The 24,687-nt window shown below is 37.9% G+C and overlaps 1 protein-coding gene across 1 annotated transcript in view; it reads right to left on the bottom strand.

The window, feature by feature from the left end:
• The window catches only part of LOC106077711 (acetylcholine receptor subunit alpha-like 1), an 86,125-nt gene that overhangs the window by 10,347 nt on the left and 51,091 nt on the right, over positions 1–24,687 (bottom strand). The window contains exons 3-4 of the mRNA XM_056014361.1: positions 11,427–11,471; positions 2,232–2,341 (exon numbers count right to left, since the gene is read on the bottom strand). Coding sequence (XP_055870336.1) covers positions 2,232–2,341; positions 11,427–11,471 — 155 coding nt within the window. The remainder of the gene's footprint in view (positions 1–2,231; positions 2,342–11,426; positions 11,472–24,687) is intronic.

Raw genomic sequence — 24,687 nt, 5'->3', positions numbered from 1 at the left:
TAATGATTGAACAAGGGCATCTACTGGCCTAACTAATGATTGAACAAGGGCATCTACTGGCCTAACTAATGATTGAACAAGGGCATCTACTGGCCTAACTAATGATTGAACAAGGGCATCTACTGGCCTAACTAATGATTGAACAAGAGCATCTACTGGCCTAACTAATGATTGAACAAGGGCATCTACTGGCCTAACTAATGATTGAACAAGGGCATCTACTGGCCTAACTAATGATTGAACAAGAGCATCTACTGGTCTAACTAATGATTGAACAAGGGCATCTACTGGCCTAACTAATGATTGAACAAGGGCATCTACTGGTCTAACTAATGATTGAACAACGGCATCTACTGGCCTAACTAATGATTGAACAAGGGCATCTACTGGTCTAACTAATGATTGAACAAGGGCATCTACTGGTCTAACTAATGATTGAACAAGGGCATCTACTGGTCTAACTAATGATTGAACAAGGGCATCTACTGGCCTAACTAATGATTGAACAAGGGCATCTACTGGTCTAACTAATGATTGAACAAGGGCATCTACTGGTCTAACTAATGATTGAACAAGGGCATCTACTGGCCTAACTAATGATTGAACAAGGGCATCTACTGGCCTAACTAATGATTGAAAAAGGGCATCTATTGTTCTAACCATGGCCTAACTAATGATTGAAAAAGGGCATCTATTGGCCTAACCAAGACCGAACTAATGATTGAACAAGGGCATCTACTGGCCTAACTAATGATTGAAAAAGGGCATCTATTGTCCTAACCATGGCCTAACTAATGATTGAAAAAGGGCATCTATTGTCCTAACCATGGCCTAACTAATGATTGAACAAGGGCATCTATTGGCCTAACCATGACCTAACTAATGATTGAACAAGGGCATCTACTGGTCTAAATAATGATTGAAAAAGGGCATATATTGGCCTAACCATGGCCTAACTAATGATTGAACAAGGGCATCTATTGGCCTAACCATGGCCTAACTAATGATTGAACAAGGGCATCTATTGGCATAACCATGGCCTAACTAATGATTGAACAAGGGCATCTACTGGTCTAAATAATGATTGAACAAGGGCATCTATTAGCCTAACTAATGATTGAACAAGGGCATCTATTGGCCTAACCATGGCCTAACTAATGATTGAACAAGGGCATCTACTGGTCTAACTAATGATTGAACAAGGGCATCTACTGGTCTAACTAATGATTGAACAAGGGCATCTATTGGTCTAACTAATGATTGAACAAGGGCATCTATTGGCCTAACCATGGCCTAACTAATGATTGAGCAAGGGCATCTACTGGTCTAAATAATGATTGAACAAGGGCATCTATTAGCCTAACTAATGATTGAACAAGGGCATCTATTGGCCTAACCATGGCCTAACTAATGATTGAACAAGGGCATGTTGTCTGCAACTTCTACATCAAATGGTGGTCAAAGTGTTGTTCATGTACTTCTGTTTATTTCTTGAACTCTTTACTGAATACAAAGAAACGTTTTAAAATGTGTGGCAGTTCCTGCTCTGTTAAAGAAAAGTAAAAGCCTAATTTAATTGAAGATGATTATAATTTGAAACAAATATAAAGGTGAAACCATAGTTTTTACTGTGCAATCAATTAGGTAGTTTTTTCCCCCCTAAATATATACATGAATTGTCAAATTTGTGAGAAAATCGTTAGAGACATTTTCGAAGTACCCGTCCAGCCAGTTTCCATTCCTGATGAGAATACAAACGTACAGTGAGAAGACAGGGATCAAACGTGATTCAAAGACAACAAACATCTGTTGATGCACTAGAGAAGGTGATGAGGATTAAAGGTTGCATTCATGCTAGTATCAAATGACAGAAGACGAGAACAGCGTTGGCAGAAGAAAAGCGCCAGAGAGAGAAACATCTAGGCAACTACACTAGATCCAGCTGGAATAACCCGGCCCAGTGTGCAGCCGAACATTCCGGGCTCACGAGGAGGCCCAAAACCGCAGTACAAAGTCTTCAGCCCGCCTGGATGACGAAAGTGGTCATCATCGAACCACGACGGTCAAATTATATATATATATTATATAATGATATGTGCAATGTTTACTTCTACCAGTGTTTACTTTGTGTAACTTAGTGCTTCCAGCGTATCCTGAATGAGTGACTACATTTTGAAACGCATAAATACTTTATGAATGTAATGAAGTTGAAACACTGAAAGTGTACTTACTTGTTATATAAAACTAAATCCGGTTTCCACAGCTGGTCTGATGGTATGTTCAAAACTTTGACCCCTCCGTATTCTGCTGGGTCCCACTTGAGGCGATGGTCTGTCCACTCCTGTTCAGAGAAAGTCAAGAAACAAATGATTATGAGAGAATTCAATGTTTGATACATTTCCAAGACTTTTCTGTTGTGTCACCACCGTGTCTCTAATGAACTACTATTCTAACCCATACTGTGCTTCAGTGGAGCAAAGACAGTCACCCAAGTGTAACGGATGTATGTGTGAGTTGTGCTTGCTGTATTTCTACAATAACTGGAGAACAATCCTAGATACTTGGGTGTATGGTGTAGTACAGATGCGAGTTCTACTACTAAGACATACGGTCAATGCCCAGTAAGTTTACTCGAGATGAAATAGAAGAACGAACTTTAATACAGAATGGACCACAGTCGAGTCAGTAACTAAATGTGATGTTATCACTTCAAGAGACTAGCGGTAACTGTCTTAAAAGTCGACATCAACAGTCTCTAACCCAATACCTATGTCGTCACTAAATGTCGCGTTCAAAGTCTGTCTACTACATTGCGTCTCTAAGCTAAACTAAGTGTCTAACACTAGTGATAAAGCTTGCATAGTATAGTTATTGTTCTTATTATCTCTCTGCTAAACTCGAAGTCTTTGGACCAATCACAAAGGAGGTTTCTAAAGAATCTGCGATGAAATTGTAAAGTATTATTTTTTAAAAACGTACTAACTTATCGAGCCTCTTTGTTGACTGGATTCAAAGAGCAGTTCACATTTATTTGTCAGTGTTCTTGAAAATAAAAGCAACAACTGTGACAACAACAACAACACAATTTTCGAAAGGCCAAACAAGTAACTAATATTATTGCATAAACCGATATTTGACTATCCATTAAACTGATAATACAGAACAAAAAGAGTTCCAGTTTTATGCTTATAAATCTAGTCAATCAGTTCGAAAAATGTTTTTTTTATTTTCTTCTGTAAGAAATCCCATCATTCCTGGACCCCCCCCCCCCTATCTTCTCTTATTGAGTATTGTTATATTTTCTCACCACTCTCGACCTTCACCAAGGTTAAGTACGCTAAATGAAACTAAAACTATCGATTGTCACACTTTTTTATTTTGGCTTCTGGTGCTGTCGACAAAAAAACGCCAAGAATCCTGGCCTGTAAACTTTAGACCGGCCTATTTGAGCCATTTATCAATCGATTGTGCAATAACTTTGCACTGGGTGGGCGTCACTGCACTGCGGCTGTAAAAGTTACGCCTGTTCCAACTGGCACTGCGGCTGTAAAAGTTACGCCTGTTCCAACTGGCACTGCGGTTACATAGAACAACTTTTAAGCATGCACCTCAAAATATAAATCTTTTCTATGACCTTTCAGACACACCATAAAGTAACCATGGAAACCTCCTTCACCTCCACGGCATTAGATGTTTGCTAGTTGTTATTAACGCTCATTGTTCCTTCTTTGATATTTAAAACTATAAGAAAAGCATCCAGTAACATATTATAATGAAGAAAAAAGTGCTTGCATTTTTCAGTAGAACGCGCTTTGATTCTATTTTTAATTTTTTCGAAATCATTGACTACTTAGCCAAAAAAAAAAAAAAAAAGTAGGGCCTATTAAAACGTTTAGAACAATGAAGACTAGTTTTGGACTCAGTTTTGGACTCACAAGTCGTACACATAGCGTTTTACGTTTCCTATAATTCCAGTCTATGGGGTGGTGGGAGAGGGGGGGGGGTCCCATTTTAAGCAGGTAAATGCCAGGCTGTAAGTCACAATCATTTCTTTCCTAATGTCTGCACCAAGATCTTTATGACAATTTTTCAAATATTTGTGACCATCAATGATCATAGAAATCTAAAAGTTTTGAATCGTAATGTAGTAGGCGTACGCTATAGTTAGAAAGTACACTATAATGACATGACACAGAGCCTCACATATGGTAATCAAATTAAAAACAAACAAACTAATTTTGTAAAATAATTGCTCTTCTTCGTAAATAAAAAAAACAAATAGCTATTTACTTATACAAGTAATTCTTACATTCTAAAGTGATTTATCTATCAATCAGTACATCGGACAACGACTTCTGCACGTGGTTCAGGTTTAAAGTTGTTACTGAATGCAATCAATTGTCTTGGTATCGTTAGGTTCAGTTATTTCTCTCTCTCTCTCTCTACACGCAAACATTCTTTTCTTTTTCACATCACACTAAGTGTTGCTATGGTGCGCAAAGGTGCACTCGTTCAAGATAACAACGGTAGTGTTGTCCGCCATGACACTGTTTGCTTAGTGTTGATTGTGAACCTAGAATGACCTAGATCTTATTGGACGTTTAAAAAACTGACAAAAAAAAACATAAAACCAACATCTTTAGAATCTCTCTCTTATTTCTCTGTATTTGTTTCTCTCTCTCTCTCTCTCTCTAAAGTCTATAGGGTGACTGAATTTTGCTTTGATTTTTAAAGTTTCAGTGATAGACGCTGGCAAGGATTGAACTCATAACCACAGTGTTACGAGCCATGTTTCAAAAATGTTTTACATATTTCGGATGTTCCTTCAGAGTTGAAGATAGTTTACTGCTTAGTCCAAACCTCCTACAGGTCGACGGGGGATGGGAGAGGGCAGGATTTGAACCAGGGACCATCGATAAGTCCGGACGACAGTCCAGCGCGCAAACCGCAAGACCAGGCAGCCATCCTGTTACCATAGGACTACCCTTCGTCCAGGCAGCCATCTTGCCTGGGCTTACATACGTCTATATCTATTGACTCGTAACAAACTTTTGAGAAGTTCCATCCTAACAGCTAAATAGACATGTTTCTTTATGAAGTGAGTTTAATATCTTTTGTTAGAATATAGAAAAAAAAAAAAAGAGAGAACAAATGATCCTGTGACACCGGAAGTCTTACAAATTGGCCCTCGGATAGGATTTGGCGCTTCCACGTTGGCCAGAATAAAAGTTAGCAAATACGTCCGTCTTTTACAGGGAGCACACAATGGCGCCATATTTTCTTAACACTCGTGAAAATGGAGTTGAAAATTCCGAATTCTTGCGATAGTGCCCACCCCCCACCCCCCCATTGTCACTTCTTTCTTGCTCTAGAAATAGATTTAAAAAAAAAAGCTTATGCATCCTGGCACATTAAAAAAAAAAGAAATGAGAAAAAAAACAAACTTAGGCATACATTGTTAGCAGGTCTTTTGATGGCTTCCTGGCCAACACGGCAGCTCGAGGGCATTCCACACATGGAAATTCACCACTCAGACAATTTGTCATTCGTACCGCCCTCATTTCCTAATCAAACGCGATAAAATTTCCAGCATGAAGATTTCATTTATCGTTCACATTTTGTCGCAGATATAATTCAGTTTCTTTTCTTAGATGTAGGCCTAGACTCAATATGTATTTTAAAATAAATTCTAAATCAATTTCTCTTTATTTCAATATTTAATCATCCAAAACTTCTTCCCCTCCCCCCCCCCCCCTTTCCTATCCATTAAAAATATTTTTCTTAAAATCTAGATCTCATTAATTTGGTTAAATTTCCGTAATGCATTAAATTATTTTAATCAGACTTTTTGTCTCCCCTTTTATTTTAGTTCATTCCCCTTTTTGTCACCTCAAAAAATTATTTTTAGCAAGCTGTAAAGTGTAAACTAAATGAGAAAAATGTAATCTAATATGTCGAGGAACATCTCATACAGACCTAGATGTACGTACACATCTCTAAGAAATCACAGACCTAGATGTATGTACACATCTCTAAGAAATCACATACTTAGATGTAGGTACACATCTCTAATCAATCACATACTTAGATGTATGTACACATCTCTAATCAATCACAGACCTAGATGTATGTACACATCTCTAATCAATCACATACTTAGATGTATGTACACATCTCTAATCAATCACATACCTAGATGTACGTACACTTGTCTAAGTAATCACAGACCTATATGTACTTACAAGTCTCTAATAAATCACAGACCTATATGTACATACACATCTTTGCAATAAATCACAGGCCTAAATGTTACTACATGACCTGCATGATTTGTCCCTCTGACATTTGTGTACTCTCATCTACGCTATCACTAGATATACTTGTATAGGTCATGTCTATGACTAAAATCGAGATCCCATTTGAACAGGTCTTTTTAAACAATGTACTTTATTTGATGAGTAGAACATTTTCTACAGGGTATTGTTATGGACATAATTAAAGTGATTTCCTGTCCAATATTGCATTTCGTTCTTGGAATGTAAATACGATCTATTTGCATGAAAAATACTTTAATTTTCTTTTTAATAACTCGAAAGTAAATAGTGACAAAAAAAAAAAAAGAAGAATATATTTGATGGAATCTTAATCGCCAATGTAAAACATTTGGCACAGCCCTGAGCAATAACAGTGGGGGCGATTTTCAAAGATGTCATTTCATTCCGTTCTCTCCCCTTGCCTTTTGAAATATGTTTTTTTATTCGAAGATTTCTTTATTTGAATCTGTGGCAGTCTGTGTTTCAAGTGACACGCACAATGTCCAAAACTGAACATCAGGAGAATGTCAGCTCGACCCAAGGCATGTTTTCTTAATTAATGATTGGAAAGATGCTAAGTCTGCGTTGGAAATAAAACAGAATCAAAATAATTTTTTTTTCTAAATCAAGTGTCATGGAAAACATTGCATAGAAATCCTTCAAAAAATGCGATAAATTTATTATCGACTTTTACTTTCAATTTGGTTGGCAGGTTTCATTGAGTTGAATATTTTCAAACTTTTAGTGCTAACAACAAAGTGCAATGTCCTCAATCTATAAAACATGGACTATAGTAGAGTACCACCGCCAAATGAGCTTAAATCATTGTATGTTAAAAGCATTTTGGCCCAGTGATAAAGCGCTGGACGGCGGGATCAAAGGTCTCACGATCAAACCCGGCTGGAGACAAAAAAGGAAAATTTCTTTTGTTTGAGGTCTCTGAGAGCTAGTGCTGTGAATGTTGCCCCCCCCCCCCCTCCCGTAGGTACAGCTTACTAGTCCTATAGAACATCACTTTCCTTGTCAGCCTCGAGTTTGTCAAGTTTTCATGAATGAAATAGTTTGGCTGGAATCAGTCCAAAATACCTACCGCTAATTGAGATAATGACAGCAAGTTCACTTTTGGAAAAAATATAAATTGGAATCGATTTTGTAATTGCAGTGTTCTTCTCCTGCATTCCCACCCTTAGGGTAAGATAACTTGTCCTAAAGTCTGAACTGAACTGCTGGTCTGAACTTATCATTGAAATTGTCCTTTCGGGTTCAAGCGTGTATAACAAAACAACACCTGTGTCATAGAGAAAAAAAATTCCAGGACTGTTGAAATGAAGCAATGTTAAAATTTTACAAACACATTAAACAGAGACAAATCAAGGACTGTTATAACGATGTATTGTTAAGGTTGCAAACAGTTTTTGACATCTGCATTTCTCTGCTATGATTACTTAGATTACCAACATATTGATAAATACGTGCCGAGTATTGACCGGGCGCTAGGAATCAGCACTCTCGGCGTGGTCCGTTAAAGAGACAGCACTCCTGTATCTCCCAGTACTTTGAGACAGCGAGAAGAAATATAGACCATTTCCTTCAGGGTCAATGTTTATTAAGAATGGTCAAGTCCACCATGTGAGGGCAATCGTGGTCTAGCTAGAGTCATCATTTATGTCAAAATGTATATCGATGAATGGACGGAGAAAGAATTGATTTAAGCTTGACTAAGTAAACATCATACAACTTGGAACCAAGATATCATCTCATCTTCAGTCCTACAGTGCAGTATTTGACAATTTACATTTAACATAGGCCTAAAGGCAATGGGAGAGCTGTTTTTTTCAAAACCCGTATTTAGCTAAGTGGAAGTGGGGAAATGGTATTCAGGTTTTTGGTATTAACACAAGTACCGACATATTTGTTACTTTTACATGTTTTGGATGTTATTTCAGAAAAGAAGATTATTACAACCTAGTCCAAACTTCCCGCACGACGGCAGGTTCGAACTCGGGACCCTCGAGACGACAGACCAGTGCCCATACCACCCAACAGGCACCAATAGAATGTTGAATATCTGGACACGAAACCTATTGTTTTAAAGATGATGACGTGTGTAGCTTGGAGGAATTTTCTAACAAGACTTTAACCTTACACAGAAGTCTCATTGGCCCAACTCTCTTGTAAATAGGTAGCAGATGAAACGAGGTGGGTGTCACGAGTCGATACTGTGACCTGATTCAACAAGTTTCTAGAAGAAGAGGTCAGGTCATAGATGACCAGTGTAAACACGTTAATTATAGTCATCCAATTAGAGAAAGAGGTTAAGGAAAAAATAGCAGACGTCAGCTTTCAGAAGGTAACAGTTAATAAAATATTTAGGGGAGAGGTTTCTACAATTCTGGAAAGTACGATTTAGAAAAGTATAAATTATGGGACAGTTATTAGTCGGGGTCCTAGCATTGTAACGGTCCTTACAGAGGAAAAGGTCCTCGCATTCTAACGAGTTTTGATAGTAACGGTCTTATGTTTAAACCTTTGCGGGTCCAGTAGTTGAAGTTACTTTAATTGAATTTGTATCATAAAGTCATTTCAGTAATTAATTGTATCAGTTGTAGTATTAGAAAGTTTCATTTTGTGAAGATACTTAAGTCAAGTTGTTATTGAATTGAGAATTTACTTCTATTTGTAATTTGAAGAAGTTTATTAAAGAAGTTCAAAGAGAACACAGATGTTTCTTTAGTGTGTCATCAAATTATTCATAACATCTCCAGCGTGATGATTCTGTTTGATCAATAATTAATATAAAAAGAATTACCAATAAATAAATAAACAGTGGAGTTCGTATCCTCGACTACTTTCTTCAGTTGAAAGACACGACCAGTCCGCCATCATTTCTTCAAAACTCTTTTTTTTTTTTTAACTAGCCGTGTGTCCAAGAGCTGGGGCGCCATAGAAAAACAAAAAATTCCTTCCAGAGTTTCTCATATTTAATGCAACTTTTTTCCCTCCTGAAACGTTTTTTTCCCCCCACAGCTCTTTAATTATCTCTCTTTATTATCTGGAAACTTGTGCCCTCTTTCGTCCAAGAGAAAAACAAAATGAATAGGTCCAACAAGGATGAAAGGGAAATCAGGAGGTTATCTAGCAATAGGCACAGCAATGATCAGCAGTGCTTCTCCGCGCCCCACTCCCCTCATCCGTCACTCCTTGTGTCTTCTTATCTGGTCTATTTCCTTCCTGCCGAAGGTCATCAAGGTCATAGGCCCTCATATTCTCCCCTCGGAAGACGGGACGGCCCAGAGAAAGTCTTCAACAAACTATGAATACTAATCAAGGCGGCCAGCGGTGCCCTGGTTTCTATCGAAGATCAATCTCGCCCAATCAACACAGGCGGCCCCGGTGTGTTGGCAGGGTCGGCACCCTCCATGGGATACACATCTTTTTATTCTTCCCCCTCCACTCCGCTATTTCCCAAATCTAATTTCTAAGTTTAAAAAAAAAAAACAACATAAAAAAAAAACAACAAAAACAACACATACAAGAACCTTTACAGAAATGAAAAATTCAACGAAGAAGAGAAAGAAAGAGAGAGAGGGAAAGAGAGAGAGATAGAGAGAGTGAGAGAGAAAGGGTGGAAAAAAACAGCACATTGGATAAGAGATGCTAGAAAAGAAAAAAAAAACAACGTGAGAGAAAAAGAACAAGTAGAAGTATAGGGAGAAAAAGAAGAGGAAGAAGAAGAGAAAGAGAGAGAGAGAGAGAGAGAGACAGACAGACAGACAGACAGAGAAAGACAGAGACAGAGAGTACAAAGGTGACATCTAGCCAGAAAATAGAAAGATCAACCGAACTTTCCTTTGTAGAGTCGAGGTCATGTAATTTTATTTGGATCTTAGCTGAAAGGCTCAAACCATTTAGCTTAATATCAAGGGAGCTTGAGTTCAATTCCCAAGTAGTTCGAGTTTAGTTTGCTGAGCAAATCAAGGCAGCACGGAAGCCTTCTCCCAGATACCCCTCTCCCCTCCACACAAGCGATTGGACCATAGCGCACTGCACTATAAGCAAGACAGTTGCGCTAAACAGAACATTAAAAAAAAAACAACTTCTGACTCTAAAGGACTGAACTCTTTGGTTAGGCGAGTATCGGTTCTCATTTCAGACCTAACCATCCCCATGTACTTGAATCCGACACCAATGGATCGGCAGCCGACCGCTCAAACCTACAGCCACCTGTTTCCATCGATTAAAAAAGTAATACTCTAAATCGCCATATGTACCTCTGCGAAGTTGCGTGTATGTGTGTGTGAGTATATGTGTCTATACTGTCTATAGTAACTTGAAAGTGTGTGAATACATTCGTGTATGCGTGACCTACTCACTAGTGCCAGTGTGTGATATGCAAGGGCGTATTTTGGTAGCTAGAAAAGAAAATCTAATGTACTACATTGATTTATTAAAGGATTGTTATGCCGTAGCGGTAAGACATTCATTTGTTAGCCCATTGATTCAATACAAACATCCGCCAGAACATAAAACTGAGTCTCGGCGAGAACATCTTTCAGCACCACATTTATTACACCCCCCCCCTCTTAATGGACGACCTGAATTATAAATCTAATTGATTAGTCCAATCTTCATATGTATGCGTAAGTGTTTAGGACGCAGTGCATATGTAATTAACATGACTTTTTTTTTTCAACATTTCCATACATGTTAACTAGCTCGATGTCTAACTCAATGTCTTACTTCAGCTATTACTATAAGGCAAACGTTTGCATCATGTTGTATAGTTTTACCATGTCTTTATGTGTGCGAATCAATTTCTGCTCATATTTTGTAGTATTACTAGATGTTGATCTGTTTCTGTCCCGTTCTTGGAGTTACCTCGATGAAGCACACTAGCACCATAAAATAATGTTCTGCCAGTGGGTGTCACTCACCGTTGACGCTAAGAGACCACACAGGTCAATGCACAGATGCCCATAGTTCAATTACTGCCAACATAGCTCAAGATTTGTTGTTTTAAATCTCGTACACCAGGTAAAATATAAAATCAAACGAAATCTAACCCTAACTCTAACTCTATAACTACAAGACCAACATGTAGAGAGAGCTTACCTGACGAAGCCAGACGCTAATTGTAAGGATTTGATTTCTTTCATCCTGAAAAAAAATAAAAAAAATTGATAGGCTACTTGATGAGATATGTTTACTGTAATAGATACAGAAACTTACTTTTTGAATGATCTTCTCTTGATTCACTTGGAATCGCCGAGGGGGAACCGAAAATTTTGGTTTTGAAAATAAGAGCATTGGAGAACTTATAATAATATTGAAATAATATTGAATTATACAAACAATTGTGTCCCTATCTGACAATATGAGATGCAATGCAAGCTAGACATTGAGCCTATTTTGTGTACAATTTGTGACAATATGAGATGCAATGCAAGCTAGACATTGAGCCTATTTTGTGTACAATTTGTGACAATATGAGATGCAATGCAAGCTAGACATTGAGCCTATTTTGTGTACAATTTGTGACAATATGAGATGCAATGCAAGCTAGACATTGAGCCTATTTTGTGTACAATTTGTGACAATATGAGATGCAATGCAAGCTAGACATTGAGCCTATTTTGTGTACAATTTGTGACAATATGAGATGCAATGCAAGCTAGACATTGAGCCTATTTTGTGTACAATTTGTGACAATATGAGATGCAATGCAAGCTAGACATTGAGCCTATTTTGTGTACAATTTGTGACAATATGAGATGCAATGCAAGCTAGACATTGAGCCTATTTTGTGTACAATTTGTGACAATATGAGATGCAATGCAAGCTAGACATTGAGCCTATTTTGTGTACAATTTGTGACAATATGAGATGCAATGCAAGCTAGACATTGAGCCTATTTTGTGTACAATTTGTGACAATATGAGATGCAATGCAAGCTAGACATTGAGCCTATTTTGTGTACAATTTGCGACAATATGAGATGCAATGCAAGCTAGACATTGAGCCTATTTTGTGTACAATTTGTGACAATATGAGATGCAATGCAAGCTAGACATTGAGCCTATTTTGTGTACAATTTGTGACAATATGAGATGCAATGCAAGCTAGACATTGAGCCTATTTTGTGTACAATTTGTGACAATATGAGATGCAATGCAAGCTAGACATTGAGCCTATTTTGTGTACAATTTGCGACAATATTTATACCGTATTCTAATCCGTGACAGTAGTATGACACCCAAAGAAATCTTTCTGGGGGACGAATTACTCATCAATCTCATTCCATAACAGCTTGGTCTAGGGCTTTTATTGCCCTAATTTAAAGTATTGTATGAGATGTTAGCTCTAGGAGATGTTACGGTTTAGTAAGGGTATCACTATATGAAATGGTTATATATATATATATATATATATATATATATATATATATATATATATATATATATATAGCCATCGTCTATTTTTATTATTTTTTGGTCAATATTGACTTCCCTTAGGGCTGAATCTAAATTAAAATAAATCAAACCCAGCTGATATGTTTTATTACCATAGCAACAGACGTACTTCCAACTTAAATAATAGAAACGCTTCAATAGTACCAACTACTACTATTTACATTTAGCTTAATAAAAAACAAAAAAAAAAGGTTACAAAAGATAGTGGAAACACAAACTCAAAATCGGTCCCCGGAGTGGTCCACCCAGGCAGGTAAAAAGGCAGGCATCAGAATGAAATTCTATCAATGACAAATGACAGGGATAAATGGAGAAAAAGGGTTGACAGATCTTGTGTGGTGCCCCAGCAGACCAAAGGATAGAGGAAAGTGAATGTGAAGTTAAATGTGAATTGGCCTAACTGATGAATATCTAATTGATCTAAGTGTTTTGTAAAGGATCAATCTCTTATTCAGATCCTCAAGAAAAAAAATCATTTTCGTAAAAAAAAATAAAAAAAATTTGTTTCTCTTGATGAAGTATAGCTCTGCATTTCACGTGATAATATGAAAAACTACTTATTAATTGTTGTTTTAAATTCTGTCCAACTTATATGTATACTAAATAGATTTTTTTCTCTTAAAAAAATAGTTAACATTTTTGTGTGTGTAAATGTAGTAGTTGGTATGACATTTTAACTTAGCAATACAAATGTAAAAAAAAAAATGTTACAAAAAATCTAAAACCGTTTGCATAAATATGTTACAATTATTGTGGGACCCCTACTAAAAGAGCCTCCCATGTTTGCTACTTAATAGTGAATAGTTGTAAAAGTGGTGTATTTTTATGAAAAATCTGCTTGCATAGATAATTTTTAAAATTAGATGGTTCACTTTCGGAAAAGAAAAAGTAGCCGTTGAATCAGAACTTATATATTTTCACTAACTGTTTTAAGTTCTATTTTGAAATATTTTGTTAAAGTTCCTCTTGACATTGGTTTTCAGATTGTGACTAGACAGAACCTCGGCGATTTATATCATGATGTCCGATTTTCATTTTCTCTTCTAGTTTCTGAGATCTAAACGGGACGGGCGGACAGACAGGCCACACAAAACTAATAGCGTCTTTTCCCCTTCCGGGTCCCGCTAAAAACTAGTCTATTTAGGTATCTACATATTTTCACTAACTGTTTTAAGTTCTATTTTGAAATATTTTGTTAAAGTTCCTCTTGACATTGGTTTTCAGATTGTGACTAGACAGAACCTCGGCGATTTATCTTAACCGTGGAACAGGCCGGGATCTAGATGAAATAATGGTTTTAGATTGTTGTATCTTCTACCTCGAGCGGCTCGGGTACAGGAAAGACATGTCACTATACTAGCCGCCAGTGTAAGGCGTAACACTGTAACTGATGTGTAGTGTAAATAATAAATGTTTATCGATAAATGATTACGACTGCTCATTATCCCGCCGCTGCCACCATATTAATTAAGATCTAGGTTCACAGTCAACAATAAGTAAACAAATACCATTAGCGTCAACAACTTTATTATCTTGAAGGGGTGCTTACCATATCAACAATATCCTATTAAATATCTTCACACTTCATGTAAGTCCTATTCCGTTTGTTGGGATATTTTGTTTTGTTTCAGTGTACAATATCAGTCTGGAAGTTGTGAGTGAAGCTTGGCTATTATATCCCCCCCCTTCCCATTGAGATTTATTAGGGTTAATGAATATGTTCTTTAATTTACTCCCTAAAGTGTAAACCATATATAATGGACCCTTTTATTATATCATCTCTGTGTGTCAGGTACACACTTTGTGTACACGTTATTTCTAGTTGAAATTTTGCACAATTATTTCTTCTGCCTGACAAAACAAGAATCGATAAAAAAAATTACCCAATTAGTTAATTAATTATTGGTTATTAATATTGAAATCGAACTAGGGAAAAAAATTACTTGACAGATGTGGCAGTATAAGCTGAACTATTTCCATTTACACTCGTCGCTTAGAAGTTTGAAACTAAAAACAGATAGTTATGAAACCTTCTTTTTTCATAAGCACTTCGCTGGCACAGTGGTTAGAGTATTGGTTTGATCCCTCGATTTCGAATTCAAGCCATATAATAAAAAAAATAAAATTTTAAAAGCTATCACGGTAACATTCACACAGATACTCCCTTCTTCTTCCCCCCGCCCCTTTCCAACTGGTTCATACAAGTGATAAGATTATAGCGCATTAAGAAAGCTAAACGCATAAAGTTGAGCCAAACAAAAACAATTGGTAAAATATTTCTACTAGCTCTAGATGTAATACAAATTTAATTACATGGGACTAATCTCAACTACTTGATACAATTACTTAATAAAGAAGTAAAAAGACTGAAAAAGAAATGGTATCACAACTGAAATGTGTTACTCCTAGCACTGAAAAGCTTTTTGTAAAAAAAAAAAAAACTGACCAGAAAACAAGGCAGTGGGGGAAAAGTGCAGCTTCAGTTTAAAAAAAAAACAGCAACAACAACGTTGAGAGTCAGACATTAATTGACTTTGCTGTAATACTTTTCTTTTCCCACCTCTGCCGTCGCCCTACCACTTTCCTTTCTTTGTTTTTCCCCTTCCGCTCCATTGTTTTGAGCATTCCTTTGTCAATGAGTTGGGGGCGGGGATCAGACTTTTTTTCTTTACCTTTTGGGTATCTTTCTGATTAGAGTAAGTCCGGCGGAGAAGTCAATTTAGACAGTAAACTAGACCATTACAAGATGCGGTCAGTTCGCCACATGCCTGGGGGATTCTCTATCATTCATTTCCAGGCCAAGGGTAGACGTGTGTAGTCGGCTGGCTGTCTGACTGGCTAGCTTGGTCTGGACAGAACTTACTCTCTCTAGTCCATTCTATTTGCTCTACTCATAAATCAATTCTTTGCCCCCAGATTTATTTTTTTAAATACTTTTTTTCGTCGCTGTTAGTTCAATATATATATATATATTGTCACAGGATGACCACGGATTTTTTTTTGTCGCAGGATGACCACGGCTTTTAAACAACGATTAGTTGTCAAACGATGTCATGATTTGGTTCAAACCTTTGATTTTAAGTTTGGATTAAGTCGCGATTCCATCAAAGCTACATCTACGCGATAAATGTTTGGTTTAGTTCGGAAGCCATCATAACATACTTAGATATAAGTTGAAATACAAGCTAATACGCGGACATCAACGCTTTGCTCAGTCTAAATGGCCTTCAACCATATTGGAGAACAAAATTTGGGACATCCACATGAATGCGACAAGGAAGCATTCTCTCTCCAACTCTTTTAGACAAACTTCCGGAGCATATTATGATAGAAACTCTAGACAGATTTACTCCTAGCTTGACCATAAATGGGTTACTTATTTCCAATCTCAAGTTTGCAGACGATATAGACCTCATAGGAGGAAACATAGAACAGTTGGCATGGAAACCAGTGCAGAAGAAAGCAAAATACTAGTTTGTGGTGGAGATGGTACCTCTTCTTGAAACTGTCAGGTAGAGTTGAGCCTTCGGCTCTTGGAACTCCTGGCCAGCAAAAGTGAACAAGGGCTCCCTCTCACCGGCCTGAATGAGAACAGTGTACACTGTTCTGTCTGGCGGGGTGTCAGACTCGCGGCCAGAGACCGCGTGCACAGGGATCCCTGCCATTTTCATTTTCTATACCAGGCTTTGATGTTGCATACTGTTGATTGATCTAACATTAGAAGAAGTTGACTCTTTTAAAGGCCGAGGGTCACACGTAACAAAAGATGTAGGACTAATAAAAACCCGTTTAAGAACGCATCCGCTGATAAAATCTGGAAGAGTAACATCAGCTTCCAAGTAAAGCTAAAACCTTCGTTTCTTGTTTCCATACTCCTATATGATTGTGAAAGTTGGACACTAAATGATAAAGGAAAAATTTCGAAAACGACTCTGATGTCAATGACATTCTTATCGTCCTTGAGTTAACTTTAGCACTCTGACATGGGGCCAAGTTTGATGTCCTCAAAAAGTCTCAGTTAACATTAGCACTCTGACATGGGGCCAAGTTTGATGTCCTCAAATAGTCTCAGTTAACATTAGCACTCTGACATGGGGCCAAGTTTGATGTCCTCAAATAGTCTCAGTTAACATTAGCACTCTGACATGGGGCCAAGTTTGATGTCCTCAAATAGTCTCAGTTAACATTAGCACTCTGACATGGGGCCAAGTTTGATGTCCTCAAATAGTCTCAGTTAACATTAGCACTCTGACATGGGGCCAAGTTTGATGTCCTCAAATAGTCTCAGTTAACATTAGCACTCTGACATGGGGCCAAGTTTGATGTCCTCAAATAGTCTCAGTTAACATTAGCACTCTGACATGGGGCCAAGTTTGATGTCCTCAAATAGTCTCAGTTAACATTAGCACTCTGACATGGGGCCAAGTTTGATGTCCTCAAATAGTCTCAGTTAACATTAGCACTCTGACATGGGGCCAAGTTTGATGTCCTCAAATAGTCTCAGTTAACATTAGCACTCTGACATGGGGCCAAGTTTGATGTCCTCAAATAGTCTCAGTTAACATTAGCACTCTGACATGGGGCCAAGTTTGATGTCCTCAAATAGTCTCAGTTAACATTAGCACTCTGACATGGGGCCAAGTTTGATGTCCTCAAATAGTCTCAGTTAACATTAGCACTCTGACATGGGGCCAAGTTTGATGTCCTCAAAAAGTCTCAGTTAACATTAGCACCCTAACATGGGGCCAAGTTTGATGTCCTCAAATAGTCTCAGTTAACATTAGCACTCTGACATGGGGCCAAGTTTGATGTCCTCAAATAGTCTCAGTTAACATTAGCACTCTGACATGGGGCCAAGTTTGATGTCCTCAAATAGTCTCAGTTAACATTAGCACTCTGACATGGGGCCAAGTTTGATGTCCTCAAATAGTCTCAGTTAACATTAGCACTCTGACATGGGGCCAAGTTTGATGTCCTCAAAAAGTCTCAGTTAACATTAGCACCCTGACATGGGGCCAAGTTTGATGTCCTCAAATAGTCTCAGTTAACATTAGCACTCTGACATGGGGCCAAGTTTTATGTCTTCAAATAGTCTCAGTTAACATTAGCACTCTGACATGGGGCCAAGTTTGATGTCCTCAAATAGTCTCAGTTAACATTAGCACCCTGACATGGGGCCAAGTTTGATGTCCTCAAATAGTCTCAGTTAACATTAGCACTCTGACATGGGGCCAAGTTTGATGTCCTCAAATAGTCTCAGTTAACATTAGCACTCTGACATGGGGCCAAGTTTGATGTCCTCAAATAGTCTCAGTTAACATTAGCACTCTGACATGGGGCCAAGTTTGATGTCCTCAAATAGTCTCAGTTAACATTAGCACTCTGACATGGGGCCAAGTTTGATGTCCTCAAATAGTCTCAGTTAACATTAGCACCCTGACATGGGGCCAAGTTTGATGTCCTCAAATAGTCTCAGTTAACATTAGCACTCTGACATGGGGCCAAGTTTGATGTCTTCAAATAGTCTCAGTTAACATTAGCACTCTGACATGGGGCCAAGTTTGATGTCCTCAAATAGTCTCAGTTAACATTAGCACTCTGACATGGGGCCAAGTTTTATGTCTTCAAATAGTCTCAGTTAACATTAGCACTCTGACATGGGGCCAAGTTTGATGTCCTCAAATAGTCTCAGTTAACATTAGCACTCTGACATGGGGCCAAGTTTGATGTCCTCAAATAGTCTCAGTTAACATTAGCACTCTGACATGGGGCCAAGTTTGATGTCCTCAAATAGTCTCAGTTAACATTAGCACTCTGACATGGGGCCAAGTTTGATGTCCTCAAATAGTCTCAGTTAACATTAGCACTCTGACATGGGGCCAAGTTTGATGTCCTCAAATAGTCTCAGTTAACATTAGCACTCTGACATGGGGCCAAGTTTGATGTCCTCAAATAGTCTCAGTTAACATTAGCACTCTGACATGGGGCCAAGTTTGATGTCCTCAAATAGTCTCAGTTAACATTAGCACTCTGACATGGGGCCAAGTTTGATGTCCTCAAATAGTCTCAGTTAACATTAGCACTCTGACATGGGGCCAAGTTTGATGTCCTCAAATAGTCTCAGTTAACATTAGCACTCTGACATGGGACCAAGTTTGATGTCCTCAAATAGTCTCAGTTAACATTAGCACTCTGACATGGGGCCAAGTTTGATGTCCTCAAATAGTCTCAGTTAACATTAGCACTCTGACATGGGGCCAAGTTTGATGTCCTCAAATAGTCTCAGTTAACATTAGCACTCTGACATGGGGCCAAGTTTGATGTCCTCAAATAGTCTCAGTTAACATTAGCACTCTGACATGGGGCCAAGTTTGATGTCCTCAAATAGTCTCAGTTAACATTAGCACTCTGACATGGGGCCAAGTTTGATGTCCTCAAATAGTCTCAGTTAACATTAGCACTCTGACATGGGGCCAAGTTTGATGTCCTCAAATAGTCTCAGTTAACATTAGCACTCTGACATGGGGCCAAGTTTGATGTCCTCAAATAGTCTCAGTTAACATTAGCACTCTGACATGGGGCCAAGTTTGATGTCCTCAAATAGTCTCAGTTAACATTAACACTCTGACATGGGGCCAAGTTTTATGTCCTCAAATAGTCTCAGTTAACATTAGCACTCTGACATGGGGCCAAGTTTGATGTCCTCAAATATTCTCAGTCAACATTAGCACTCTGACATGGGGCCAAGTTTGATGTCCTCAAATAGTCTCAGTTAACATTAGCACTCTGACATGGGGCCAAGTTTGATGTCCTCAAATAGTCTCAGTTAACATTAGCACTCTGACATGGGGCCAAGTTTGATGTCCTCAAATAGTCTCAGTTAACATTAGCACTCTGACATGGGGCCAAGTTTGATGTCCTCAAATAGTCACCATTGGCCCCTGAACGAAGAGAACAAGTATTTGTTTCCTTTACTATACCCTGGCACTAGTTTGTACATGACAGTAGACAGTCACTAAGGCATGTTTGAAAGACATTTAAACTAGTCTGTCCTATACTGACACATAGCAGCACAAACTGCTGAACTAATTTACGAGATTTATATAGTATCCTCCGGTATCCCTCTAATTAGGAAAAGAAAAAAATGCTTATTGTCTGTACGTAATCTTAAATTTAGTGAACTGGATTATATTTGCTATTAATATTTTCTGAAAATAACATTTTAATATTTGTGATTATTCACTTAATTAGTAACATTTATCAATCATCAAAGCAAGAAAGTAATGTTTGAAATTTGCACAAAAATAGACACACGAGAAAAATGAAAATCTATTTTCAAAACGTTTGGATTTGTCTTCTAAGCAAGTTTCAACAAAGTCACCGAGTATATAATCTTTTCCCTTTTTCTTTTTATATAAAAAACAAACAAGAAAAAAAACAACAAAAATAAATGCAAATGTGAATTATTTTATTTCAGAAGTAAGACTAGTTTTGTATTTTCGTATTTGACGTTTTCAAATTGCTTGCAGACTTACTTTAAAATATAATCTACTTGTTTTGGTTATGTGGAGTCTGTATATTTGGTTTATGTTTTAGTTTGTGGAGGCTGCCAGTGAAGTCTCTAGGGCCCTGATCTAGACTTTTAAATACATTCATGGATTTAACATTGCAATTAGTCATTTATATTTATAGACCAAACAGCCCTAACACTTTCATAAAGCCCAAATAAAAAACTGTTTACATTATTTCTTCAACGTGGATTCCTTGCACCAAATTCAAAATATTTTTTTAAAATAAAGTTTCATTCATCAATTTGCCTTTTAGCCATTGACTCACAGTTCTAGATTACAAAATACTTAAAATTACATTATTAATCGTGTATCAGAAACTTAATCCATAGTTTCAAAAAAAAAAACAAAAAAAAAAAAACACAACACAAAACATAAAACAATATTTAAAATAAGACAATCCCTCCTTAAACAGCTGACCAATCCAGTCAAAATTGCCCATCCTCAAGACAAAAAATCCTGTTTAAGCGATTGTATCAATCTACTCATAGTCTATACACATTCTTAGGACAGAGCTAAAGCTCCAGACTTTGAAGAGGTGTGCAACATGTTCCTGAACGTCTCTAGCCCCAGACTTTGAAGAGGTGTGCAACATGTTCCTGAACGTCTCTAGCTCCAGACTTTGAAGAGGTGTGCAACATGTTCCTGAACGTCTCTAGCTCCAGACTTTGAAGAGGTGTGCAACATGTTCCTGAACGTCTCTAGCTCCAGACTTTGAAGAGGTGTGCAACATGTTCCTGAACGTCTCTAGCTCCAGACTTTGAAGAGGTGCGCAACATGTTCCTGAACGTCTCTAGCCCCAGACTTTGAAGAGGTGTGCAACATGTTCCTGAACGTCTCTAGCTCCAGACTTTGAAGAGGTGTGCAACATGTTCCTGAACGTCTCTAGTTAGTCATTGAACTCAATGACGTCTACAATCGGGAAAACCCGCTGACGTAGGCCTGTTCAAGACAAAGATTGTCTAGACCTCTGGTCAAATTTAAATTATTTTGTTTTATACTTTGAAAAATTATAATGGTCAACCTAAAGTTGCCCCAGTGTGGACAGCCATATAAATAATTCTTTTCCCAAAGATATACATCAACTGTTAGATTTGTAAGAAAATCATTAGATCCGTTTTCATCCTTCTGTTTTTTGACCCGATAAAAAAATGTACAAATTGAAATGAGGAATTGTAAAACAAAGAAACAAATAACAACAAGAAATAACAAACTAGTTTCAATACATAGAAATCAACTCACTTATTGAACATCCAAACTAAAACAAGCCACAATTGGTTCCACCATTCAATTTCAGGAGAGTTCCGCAAGTCCCATATTGATGGATTAGTTCAATGCTCAGTCCTTCCGTCAGTAACAAGATAAATTCATGAAACAAAAGGACTACTAGAGAAAAGGAGCGTGGGATGGGGGGGGGGGCTATGAAGATTGCTCAGGCGCCCCCTTTTTTTTTTTTTGCTTTTCCCAACCCTCTAACGTCTATGTGTGATTGTGCCAGTGCATAGACGTCTGTCGTTACAACTTCATTAGAATAGTCTGTCCCCTCTCCCGTCACTCACCAACTCTTTCTTCATTACTCAACTGTCCTCTTACCTCTTGGTGGTTGACTAAACAGGAAAGAGTTAGGCGGAATAGAGGAAGAGAGACAAAGGGAGAAGACTAGAAAAAGAAGATTGAAACGACCTGGATTCAACATCTCAAATGGAGCAAAGGTTATTGGTTACAAATACGTCCCAAAGGTTTTGTTCAGGGTGGGGGGAGGGAGGTGGAGGGCTAAGAATTTCTTGTTAGTTCTTGTCCATAATGGGCGGAAAAAGTAGGCAAAGAGTTAGTTTGAAAGAATAGTTAGAGAGGAAGAGGGAGGAAGAGGAGAGATAGGGAGGAGGAGAAAGAAAGGAGAGCGAAAGAGAAAGAGAGAGATAGAGGACGAGAGAATTAGAGAGAGAAAATAGAGAAAGAGAGACAAAAAGAGAAATAATGAAAGAGAAAGAGAGAGAAAAAGAGAGATATAATGAAAGAAAGAGAAAATGAATGAAAGAGAGAGATAAAAAGTGAAGGAGAGAGAAATAGTAACGACGAGAGTGAATGAACTTTTAAAAAGCAACAATGATTAACCTGAACACATTTACTGTAAAACATTACAAACGCCATATACAGTATAGAGTCAGTAAAGACAGAGGCTGGTTTAGACAGTACAAAAGCACTTCTTTCTGCGCTGGGTCAAACATCTATTCCTTATGGGAAATGACTGCATGCCAAAGGCGTTCTTTTTAGGCGAGAAGAGACCAGCGTAACAGAAGGCCCCCACGGAAGCGCTATTAAGATGAAATCATGCATCCTTCAACTCTCACTGACAGAAGAATGTAGCTAGCAGCACTGAAAGAGATAGCTGGAGAGCTCTCACGAAGGTCGCGGGACACACTTTTGAGACTCAAAGAAAAGAAGAACCATTGCCGAAGACAGGAGCAGACGACGCAAAGACAACTTAAGTAGACCTTCCTCGAACCACGGCTATGCAGGCCACAACTGGGTTTGCGTGGTCATGTGAAATACTGCACTTTATTATTGGATTCGAAGACAATGCCTCTTATCTGTTATTATAATTATCATACATATTGATTTTTTTAATTATGTTAATGAACATCTATATATATATATATAATTCTCTTCATGGCTCAAGAGTTTAGACACCAAGTAATGAAAGATCACTCTTTTATTTTTGCAAGTCGGACGGACTACGTAATTTAATAGGCGAAAAAAAAAGGGGGGGGGGGGGAGAAAAGTAGTATTCACCCGTTACTAAATAGCAGGGCCGGACTTAACCATTGTGACCAAGAAGTCATGGAAAGAGAGCAAGTAATGTACTCTGTATTCACCCGTCACTAAATAGCAGGGCCGGACTTTACCATTGTTGAGCCCTATGCGAAACGGATTTCGCTGGGCCAAGTTTGGGTAGGGATACGGATAATAAGTGACAATTAAGAGTTTGTATTAGAAAATAAATTGGTCTTTGCATTTTATTCATTCTTTACTACGTACAGAATTACTTTACGAGCCTTGCGTGTAGCGAAGTCATACAGTATATCATAAAAAAATTATATTTCCTACATAGATCTCGCTCAATAGCAAAAAAATACCAAATGTTTCAATCTATCTACGAGAATTGTTGACCTCAAGTAATTCTTCATTTTTTTGAGGCGCGAGAAGCTTCTTTCACTAGATTCCAAAATTACAGGATAATGCCGTTTTTTTTTTTTCATCGCGCGTAGGATTGGCGCTTTCCATATTGAATGACACCCCAAAATGACAATTTTTGTCCATATATTTCAGGAGATTTGTATGAGTTTTCAAAAGATTTCCGGATATTTCCAGGACTGTTTCGTATATTTTGCAATTTCAGGAGATTTCCAGGAGCTCCTGGTAAATTGACAGGAGGCCGCGTGAAATCTGTTATAAGTTATAAAATGGTTTAATTTAATAATTTATACACCTAGAAAAAGCGCTGATCATATGAAAGTGCGGGGCACACTGCGGTCGCACAGGTTGCAGTGCCCTAGACCGGCCCTGCAAAATAGCGGAGTATGCTACGCTGCCGGTCGACTAGTTAAGAATATTTTAAATCGTAGGAAACTTTGTCTGTAAGTAAGCATTGGGAGGCGTGGTGGTTGGGCGGTAAAGCGCTTGGCTTCCGAACAGGGGTCCCGGGTTCGAATTCTGGGGAAAACTGGGATTTTTAATTTCGGGATCTTTGGGCGCCTCTGAGTCCACCCAGCTCTAATGGGTACCTGACATAAGTTGGGGAAAGTAAAGGCGGTTGGTCGTTGTGCTGGCCACACGACACCCTCGTTAATCGTGGGCCACAGAAACAGATGACCTTTACATCATCTGCCCTATAGATCCCTAGGTCTGAAATGGGGGACTTCAATCTTGCTTTGAAATAGGGTAATTCAAAAATAATAACATAGGCCTCAAAATAATGGGACGATGTGATATACAAAAATGAATTCCTGAAATAATCCAGCAAGTCTAGATGACATGTTCAACATTTATTGTAAATGATTAATTTGTATATAACGCAGCTATTTACATTTTATTTTCAGTTTTAATAAAAGATTTTGAATTTGTGAATGGAAGATTACTTCGGGGAGGAAAACCAAAGAGCACCAAAAAGCAAATGCGACCTAAGTAAGCAATAAATAAAAAATATTTTATGTTCTTTGTGATCATGATCTAATGAATTTAGAAATGCAGTTTAGTATCTGCAAAATGTATTTTTTTTAAATAATAAAAATATCTATTTATTAATTGATTACTATTTGTAGTTATTAAAATAGT

The sequence above is a fragment of the Biomphalaria glabrata genome, chromosome 1 (assembly GCF_947242115.1).
Source record: "Biomphalaria glabrata chromosome 1, xgBioGlab47.1, whole genome shotgun sequence".
In the NCBI taxonomy this organism is placed as follows: domain Eukaryota; kingdom Metazoa; phylum Mollusca; class Gastropoda; family Planorbidae; genus Biomphalaria; species Biomphalaria glabrata.
This window is presented reverse-complemented; position numbering and strand designations above follow the sequence as displayed.